Source organism: Notothenia rossii, assembly GCF_949606895.1.
Source record: "Notothenia rossii genome assembly, chromosome: 4".
Taxonomy (NCBI): Eukaryota; Metazoa; Chordata; class Actinopteri; order Perciformes; family Nototheniidae; genus Notothenia; species Notothenia rossii.
In genome coordinates this window covers 2,011,232-2,021,323 of record NC_136902.1, presented here as the reverse complement: position 1 = coordinate 2,021,323, position 10,092 = coordinate 2,011,232, and the positions used below count along the sequence as shown (strand labels likewise).

The 10,092-nt window shown below is 44.1% G+C and overlaps 1 protein-coding gene across 2 annotated transcripts in view; it reads left to right on the top strand.

Moving 5' to 3' along the window:
• LOC307035667 (uncharacterized protein) overlaps positions 1 to 2,435 on the top strand; it is a 17,928-nt gene extending 15,493 nt beyond the window's left edge. For both annotated transcript variants that reach the window (XM_079675291.1, XM_079675290.1), the window contains exon 5: positions 1,262 to 2,435. In XM_079675291.1, coding sequence (XP_079531417.1) covers positions 1,262 to 1,315 — 54 coding nt within the window. In that variant the 3' untranslated portion in view covers positions 1,316 to 2,435. The remainder of the gene's footprint in view (positions 1 to 1,261) is intronic.
• Positions 2,436 to 10,092: the final 7,657 nt, after the last annotated feature.

Genomic DNA, 10,092 nt, shown 5'->3' with positions numbered 1-10,092 from the left:
CCTGAACATCAGCAGGAGAGGACTCTTTAAAGTAGAGACCCTACATACTGATATAAAGCTGAACATCAGCAGGAGTGGACTCTTTAAAGTAGAGGAATCCAATGGAGAGGGCCTCTTCATGAAATCCCACTAGAAACTGAAAACTACAGGCGGGTTTTAGGGTCATTGTAAAAAGAACATATGAAAACCTATTTTGTGTTTCATTAGAAACCGTGGACTTCACCTGGTTTTAAGGGGAAGTCCAGATGTACAACGGTGGTTTCTAAAAATGATCCTGAAAGCATTGAAATTAGAAGGGGATCTAAAATGGAGCCCTGAGGAACACCACAGAGAGACAGGTGTTCTTTCTTTCTTCAAGATAAGATGGACTTTATAGATCCCAATTTTGCGTTGCAGCAGTTATTGCACATAAGAGAAATTAAGAGTACAAATAAACAATTCTAAAATGTAAACATCACAAAATAGAAATACAACAGCATTAAAATATAGAAAATATGTTCAAATACCAATTTACAGTAACAAATATATTAAGCAGGATATAATGTAAATTAGGTGTGTGAGGAATGGAAACATGACGCACACATGGACGTCACTTTGTTTTAAAAGTAGTTGTTTGTACACACTCATGCTAGCAACACCTTTACAGACAGGATTCACAGTCAGGCTACACACTGTCTTCATGGGAACCATTATATATATATATGTGTGTGTGTGTGTGTGTGGCCAATGAACTCCGTCTTTGTTTGAGAGTCTTGAACGCCTGTTGCCCACAGCGACTCACATGCAGACACAACCCCTGCAGGGGGGTCTGGGGGGGGATCCTCTCTTAACATGTAAACTACACATTATGGTTCTCTGACTAGAAAATAAAGCAAAGAGACAACATTTACTTAAGGCGAACAGGCCAAACCACACTGCCGCAAGCACGTGTTGGGTCATTTTATAGTCAGTAGAGTCAGGAGGAATATTTTTAATTGGCATGCCAAAGCAGTAGCAATGTGTTTTTTTAGTTGTATTTTCTATTATAAGTTTACTGACATGTCCACATTGCACATCTTGAAACTAAACCACTGTGCACGCAATTTCACTTTATATATTTTGAGTGTGAAATGTCTGTATCCTTTTCATATCTGTTATTTAACACCTTTACATGACAAGTGTTTCTGCAAAGACTGTACCTCTGTTTCCTCTAACCGCCTTCAGGGAGTTTTTTTTTTCCATTTGAACATTTTGCTGAATATATTTGTTTTGTTTCGTGCAGATTATTCGATGTGTGCAGACCAAGTCTTCCAAACGACAGCAGCAGAAGTGGTGAAGCAGATGAATCCTGGAAATCTGCATTTATTATTTATTTTAAAGGTTTTAAGATGTATACTTTTATATTTGTATTCCCGTTATGCATCCTCAGTCTGCAGAAATGTATGGGCTCAGAACAGTCTCATAATACACACATGCACACAGAAGGATTCACACTTGTGTTTTTCAATGCACACACAAATGTGTTCTGTTTCATATGCATGTGAATAAAATCCAAATACTGAAAAAAGTTTTAAATGTGTATTTTTGATCCTCATATTTGTTTTCCGTTTAAATCCTGAACCTGCAAACACAAACCGCTTTCTGTAACGCAATAAATCTACCCTCGTGAGGGCGCGCTCGTGTGATTGGCTTAGAATTGAGGAGACATCTTATTGGTTATAGATAGAAAAAATTACAATTACGAATCGGCTGACCGTCAGTGGAGTCTCAAAAAACCCACACAGGAATGCACAGCGACCCGTGCACAGAGAGCGGTTTGTGTTTGCAGGTTCAGAGGTTTTAAACGGAAAGCTAATATGAGGATCAAAAATAGAAATGTAAAACTTTTTTCTGTGTTTGGATTTTATTTACATGATTATGAAACGGAAAACATTTGTGTGTGCATTGAAAAACACAAGTGTGAATCCTTCTGTGTGCATGTGTGTATTATGAGACTGTTCTGAGCCCATAGAAATGTGTCACCGTGCGGAACAAAAACCACATGAGATATTTCTGTTTTGGTAGAAAGAGGTCGACTTCACCAGAAAAAGTTTGTCATAGCGAATCAGAAACAGACATGAGAGGATGTGAGGCGTATTGAGAGGAAAACACACACACACACACACACACACACACACACACACACACACACACACACACACACACACACACACACACACACACACACACACACACACACACACACACACACACACACACACACACACACACACACACACACACACACACACACACACACACACACACACACACACACACACTTGTACCACCCGGTGTTAACTTTTTTATTTTGTACTCACCGCGTTTCATACTCTCACTTCCTCTCACGATTTAAAGGAAACGATACCAGTCTGTTATTTCACCAAAGACACAATAAAGACAGTTTATCAGATTAATATTGTGTTTACATTTAGTTTTGTCTTCACTCTTTCACTTTTAGTTTGATGCAGCAGAAGGTGCTTGTTTGAGAAACGAGTTAAAATAAAAACAATTACAAGAAACCAGATGCTAAGAATATGAAGGACTGCTCTGAATGTAATGTTGAAGAGCCGTGTAGTTGTAAGAGAGGTAGTATTTGGATATTTTTTTTCAGATTTATTTTTCTATTAAAAAGAAATAATCCTTTATACATATATATTTTGTATTTCTCTTAATGTATTATAAAAGCACCAATCCACCAAAGCTCATGTCTTGTGAGTGAAACCCTGACTGAGGCTCTGAATGAAGGGGAAGTGAGCGTGCAGCAGCTTGATCCTGCAGACCTGGGCCCTTTCTCACTTCTCATATTTTTCATTTCCTCGCTCATCGCTCATCGCTCCTCGGTCTCACCGGAAGTTGATTTGTCTGCTCCATCTTGAGTAGCGTCCAAATGGCCTTATTTTTGCCGGAGGAGCGAGGAGCGATAATGGAGGAACCACCAGACCATCCTTCGATGAAATCCTCAGACACTCGCCCCGCCCCCTTACTGTGTATCGCTCACTGATTGGACGATGCAGCGCATGCACTGATCTCATGCTTCTTGACATGAGAGCAGTTTCCCAGCGGAGTGAAGAAAATACATGGACCTCACGGGAGTCACTCCTCAGTTTATACCGTGTTTTGTTTCAATTAATGTATAATTTAGTTACAAATATGTGATATATCTGAACAACAAAGTGGTCAAAAATCATTTTATTCGTTTTATGGAAACATTTTCATGATCGCTTTTTTCGTTTTACATTTTCATTTATTATCATTTCCATTCAGTCAGTCATTAAGTGCTATTAAAATGTTAATTTGCTAAATATCCACACAAACAAACAAAGTGTGGAAGCCATTGAATGTTAATCTAACTGGGTTTTGATAGATAACATATCTCTTTTTCTTCTCTCAATTATTTTATTTATATTGTGCACTCTAATCAATATTAATCAAACTATTGTTCGTTTATACATTTTAAGAATGGCGTTTATCTTTTTTGAGAATGAGTTCTTATTTGATTTTATTTATTGGGGTCTACAACAGATGATACAAATGTTTGTGTCAGTAAATGTGTGCAGGGGGTGTGTGTGGAAATAACGGGGACAGAGCTGCTGTCAGATGAACAGCTGTGCGGCGTCATCACAAACGGACGTCGCTTCACGTGACGCTCCGTAGGAAAGGACGTCCCATTGCTCTGAAAACTAATTTCCCTGCTTCTCGTGGTTTCCTTGCATCTCTCCGTGCTTCCCTGGTGGGAGGGGCTAGTCACAGGGAAACAACGCAAGTGAGGGACGCAAGGAATCCATTTAACCGAAGTGAGAAAGGCCCCTGAAGTCACTGAGACCCCCTGCTGCTTCACAGAGTCACACAGGAACAGCTTCACATGAGAGGTTTCTCAATACTCAAATTTCCCCTACTCGACTCCTCGACTCCTCGGCGCTCCGGTAGTGACCCGGAAATGAATTTCAGCGCGCCATTTTGAAGGACATCTCATTTCTCTAAATACACTTCGAGGACCGAGCATCGAGGAGGCTCTCTGGAGGAGCTCTAACCGAGGAGACACTGATGCATCCTCCACGGCTCCTTCGTGGATGCATTTCCGGGAACGGTGGAGGCGTGACGCACGGCCGGACTTATCTCAGCCAATGACAGCTCTGCATGCATCCCCTGGATATTATTTTAGTAACCGCTTTCATCGTGACGCGATGTTTACAGTGAGAACAGCTGTGAGGTCTGTGCAGAAAGCAGAGCAGTGTGTAAAATATATATCACTCAGTGTAACAGGCCCACATTACTTTCTGTATTTGTATGCTGTAGTTTAGTAGATATCTGCAAACAAAGAGTCGATATTTTTCTAAGACCATTTAGTGCTTCACATAATAAAATACACAACTGCTGATTATGCTTTAGGAGCTGTAGGTGTGTGTGGTACAGTGTGTAGGTGTGTGTGTGGTACAGTGTGTAGGTGTCTGTGGTACAGTGTGTAGGTGTGTGTGTGGTACAGTGTGTAGGTGTGTGTGTGGTACAGTGTGTAGGTGTGTGTGTGGTACAGTGTGTAGGTGTCTGTGGTACAGTGTGTAGGTGTGTGTGTGGTACAGTGTGTAGATGTGTGTGGTACAGTGTGTAGGTGTCTGTGGTACAGTGTGTAGGTGTGTGTGTGGTACAGTGTGTAGGTGTCTGTGGTACAGTGTGTAGGTGTGTGTGTGGTACAGTGTGTAGGTGTCTGTGGTACAGTGTGTAGGTGTGTCTGTGGTACAGTGTGTAGGTGTGTGTGGTACAGTGTGTAGGTGTGTCTGTGGTACAGTGTGTAGGTGTGTCTGTGGTACAGTGTGTAGGTGTGTGTGGTACAGTGTGTAGGTGTCTGTGGTACAGTGTGTAGGTGTGTGTGGTACAATGTGTAGGTGTGTGTGGTACAGTGTGTAGGTGTGTGTGGTACAGTGTGTAGGTGTGTGTGGTACAGTGTGTAGGTGTGTGTGGTACAATGTGTAGGTGTGTGTGGTACAGTGTGTAGGTGTGTGTGGTACAGTGTGTAGGTGTCTGTGGTACAGTGTGTAGGTGTGTGTGTGGTAGTGTGTGCGTAGATGCGGCGGACAGACGGGTCTCAGTTGGTTTGGTGTCCTATGCTTACTTTTAATACTTGTACAACTTTTGGCACGTAATTTCAATTCCCCATTTCATCGACCAGAGAGAGGGGGGGGGGGGGGGGATATATCCAGTATCTGATTGTGTTACGTTATTATGGGAGTGCTCTCATACTTGTTTGATTCTGAAATTGTAGCCTATATATTTATATGAATATATGTGTGTGTGTGTGTGTGTGTGTGTGTGTGTGTGTGTGTGTGTGTGTGTGTGTGTGTGTGTGTGTGTGTCCACATCTGTAGCCTGTTATTGTCTCATTACACCACACTGTGAATGAATTAAAGTAAATATATAAGTGGTCATGAACACATCTGTCCATCAGAGGGCTGCTGTGCCTCCTGTCATCATTAATGGACGTCTCTTTAAAATGACCGCTCAGAGGAGAGGAGTTCTCATTTCTCTAACCGCCTGCTGCTTCCACTCCTCTCTCCTTGGTTCCCCTCCTCAGTCCTCCGCTCGCATCTCCTGTGGGCGGCACCAAGTCTCGAGGAGAGGAGTCGAGGATAGGAGTTTAGGAGACGACATTTGAGTATTGAGAAACCTCTATGGATCACTGCCTGCTGATGATAAAACATGAAGGTCTCTCTGAGAGGAGAGAGCACACACCGCCACCTGCTGGAGGTTCTGCACACAACAAGTAGAAACAAGCATGATGTATTCTTAAGAGACAGGGTAAGATGGGGTGAGCAGGTGCCAACAAGCCACATGCGGGACAATGCAGGACATGTTACTGCGTTGCTAAGAGCTAGGTTAGATGTATATATAATGTCTATCCAACCCTTAAGAATAAACATTTCTATTAAACTATTATCTTATAAATATTAATAACAACGCTTTATTTTTGTTTTAATGTTTGCACAAACTATGCAAGTGAAGGAATTAGTTATATTTGTTTTGAATGGAATTAACATAACAAATGATTATGACCAGAAAGAAATGACCGGAGCTCGTTTACAGTCTGCTGACCTGTTTGTTCATTGAATCAGCTGCTGGTCCCTCATCTCTTCTGCTTTCAGGAGGAATGTATCCATAGATCCATGTTTTCTTTATGAGCCAGGCGTTTCTTAGGAGTTTCGGGGAAGCGTCACTTCAAAACATATTAACCTCTGTGCGCAATTAAAAAAATAATCTGGCAAATCTGACAATATCTCTCTGGGAATCTCCCTCCACCGCCTGCACCCATGAACACATTTCTCTGTTGAGTGATTGACATCTGACTCAGGCCCCGGCCCCAGGAGGACGACAACGGTCGTTTGCGTTACTGTTTAGTGTCATATAGACCGTTCGGCGACACGAGGACGACCGAATATGACAGTAAACAACTGCGGAAACGATAACGGGTCCCAAGGTGGATAGAACGGCATACGCAACGCTCTGGGGGGGGGGGGGGGGGGGGGGGTCCAACGGCTCCGTGTGTGCGCCCTATACGATCATTTTCTGATAATGATGAGGCAATAGCCCGTCAAAGTAAACTGCACACTGAATTCAGATTATTTATCTTCCTCTCGATATGGACATAAACGCGAGTGAAGTCTAATCTGACAGGACGGAGACACGCAGCTCTGCTCACCTGCAGCTCCTCCCGCTGTGATGCAGCGGTGAACGGAGCAAAACACACACTTCAAGTCAGATCATCGCCCTTAGCTATTTTAATTACCTCTCGAACTACCTAAACTAGTTATTAATATGTTTATTTTTACTGTCGGCCGGGTCACTCATTACTTAGACCCTCCAGAAAAACGCGGGCTAAAATCCTTGATTATGCGATTAAACATGCGGGGTTTTTATGTGATTTTATGCGGTGAAATTGCGGGAAGTTGCGAAATATGCGGAAAGTTGCGAAATATGCTAAATATGCGGGGGAAAAGAATAACAATTTTTTAAAATATTGGGCTGTCTTATTTATTATCTCTCACACACAACCTGCCACTAACGTTAAACCCCTTTACTATTCAATTAAACACATTCAATGTTTATTTATTGTAAAAGCAATTGGGCTATTTTAATCTCACACACACACACACCCCCCCACACACACACCCCCACACACACACACACACACACACACACACACACACACACTTCTCCGCCTCATTCTGTTTTCATTTACTCGTTCGTTATCTGACCAGCTTCAATCTTGTAGGCTACTCACTTCGTTTCTTGTAGCCCTCGAAAGGGTTTTGGAGGTTGATGCCTCGCTGAACGTGAGTTGAATGGCTTTCTTGTCCGCAGCAGCAGAAAGCATTTTCGAATGTTTGAATGAATCAAAGTGGGTCGTCCCCGTCGATTTCCTCTTATGCTCCAACACACAGTTGCACGGGGAGCAGAATAGTTTCCCCCCACTTTTTGCCTGGTCTTTAGTAGAAATGTTCGTTGGTAAATGAGCTCTATACAGTGTTGTTTACATTCTGTGATGCGCGAGCTGATGACGTCACGTCAAGACGAGTTAACTTTTTTTTCTTCTCAACTATGTGTGGAAAAATGCGGGGATTATGCGGCCTTTTGATTAATATGCGGCCTTTTAAAAATCTGCGCCATTTTGCTGATTATGCGGTAAATTCTGCGATCGCAGAATCGCGTTTTTCTGGAGGGTCTAATTACTGGATCAGCTGCTGCTGGAGACAGACACTGACACTGTCCGAAGAGAGGGAGGAAAAAGAGAGGCTCCATGTATTATATTATTATATTATATAGATTCGTTATTCTTTTGCTTTAAAGCTCAATAAATAACAAAGAAGACCTTTGACCGGCACTTTTATAATTTTGTCCGGAAGATTAAAACTTTAATACACGTTGACTGGCGAAAAACTCTGCCCGGTTCCCTCGGCCCCCATTGCGTTTGCGTTAATCCTATGCGTTTAGCCGTATGCGTCCTCGTGGGGCCGGGGCCTCAGCTAATGGTGATCGCTCTCTCTTGTTTTCTCAACACCTTTGGATAAAAGCCTTGTTTAAGACGGGCGACTGTCAATCAAATGCGGGATATCGGCTAAATGTGTGGGACGAATGATAAGAATGCCGTGCAGCGCGGGACACCTGCTCACCCTAACAGGTGAGACAAGGTAAGATAAGGTAAGCAAGGAAACTTCATCTTGAAATTCCCTCACAATTCTGCGGGTGTCCTCCAGCATGTTGTGTTGATCGTTAGCCTCACCTGTGTTACTGTTAAACTCTCAGTCGTCTTGTTCACCTTTGGAGGCATGCTGGCTGCACATATATCCCAACAGCAGATACCAAATGGCTTTAATCTGACACCAGTCAAGTTTTGGTCGAGTTAGAAAATAAAATTGCGGAATATTAATGGTTTTATTATCAAGTCTCAGGCCCTCCTGTTAGATCCGTCTGCTCCATTAGACGCCCCTAGCGGTCTCCCAAAATCACAACATTTGGAATTGTTCTACGCTTGTACGCTTATCCATGTGTTTTGTAGACTTGGAGAAGGCGTATGACCGGGTTCCCAGGGAGTCACTGTGGGAGGTGCTGCGGGAGTATGGGGGGAGGGGGTCTCTACTCAGGGCCATCCAATCTCTGTACTCCCAAAGCGAGAGCTGTGTCCGGGTCCTCGGCAGTAAGTCGGACCCATTTCAGGTGAGGGTTGGCCTCCGCCAGGGCCGCGCTTTGTCACCAATCCTGTTTGTAATATACATGGAAGGATTTCGAGGCGTAGTCGTGGGGGAGGGGGTCTGCAGTTTGGTGGACTAAGGATTGCACCACTGCTTTTTGCAGATGATGTGGTTCTGATGGCTTCATCGGTCTGCGACCTTCAGCACTCACTGGATCGGTTCACCACCGAGTGTGAAGCGGCTGGGATGAGGATCAGCACCTCCAAATCTGAGGCCATGGTTCTCAGCAGGAAACCGATGGACTGTCCACTCCAAGTAGGGAATGAGTCCTTACCCCAAGTGAAGGAGTTCAAGTATCTCAGGGTCTTGTTCTCGAGTGAGGGAACAATGGAGCGTGAGATGGGTCGGAGCAGGGGGAGCGGTACTGCAGTCGCTTTACCGCACCGTAGTGACGAAAAGGGAGCTGAGCCAGAAGGCAAAGCTCTCTGTCTACCGGGCCATTTCCCTTCCTACCCTCACCTATGGTCATGAAGGATGGGTCCTGACCGAAAGAACGAGATCGCTGGTACAAGCGGCCGAGATGGGTTTTCTCCGCAGGGTGGCTGGTGTCTCCCTTAGGGATAAGGTGAGAAGTTCGGTCATCCGGGAGGGACTCGGAGTTGAACCGCTCCTCCTTGGCGTCGAAAGGAGCCAGTTGAGGTGGTTCGGGCACCTAGTTAGGATGCCACCTGGGCGCCTCCCTAGGGAGGTGTTCCAGGCACGTCCAGCTGGGAAGAGACCAAGGGGTAGACCTAGGACCAGGTGGAGGGATTATATCTCTTCTCTGGCCTGGGAGCGCCTTGGGATCCCCCAGTCAGAGCTGGTTGATGAGGGGAAAGGAACGTTTGGGGCTCTCTGCTGGAACTGAGACCTCCACGACCCGACCACGGATAAGCGGGAGAAGATGGATGGATGGATGGAATTGTTCTAACTATATTTAAAAATCACAGAATTCTGACTTTTTTTGAGAATATCTAAATACAGACTTTTTTCTGAAAATCCCAAATGTCTCACTTCTTTTTGAAAATCTCAGAATTAGATAAATTGTAAAGTGTTGAGGTCGACGGGCCTGAAATAATCCCTGACTATTGAACAGACCTAATAATTGACCTATCAGGAGCTATTGAGTCTATGTAAGTTTACCACCAGGCTCGGATCCACCTGGATCAGCAAGGTCTCACCTCTACTGACTCCTGAAGAACCAGGTTCAATGAACTGCTGGTTCAATGCAGACGACGCACTAAATCCGTCTGAGCGACCGCGCAGGATTCTGGTATCAGTAATGAGGTCCTGCCTCAGTGTGAGTGTGTCAGTCCTGCAATCTTACTTTAAATCAGGAGAGGACAGCGCAGCA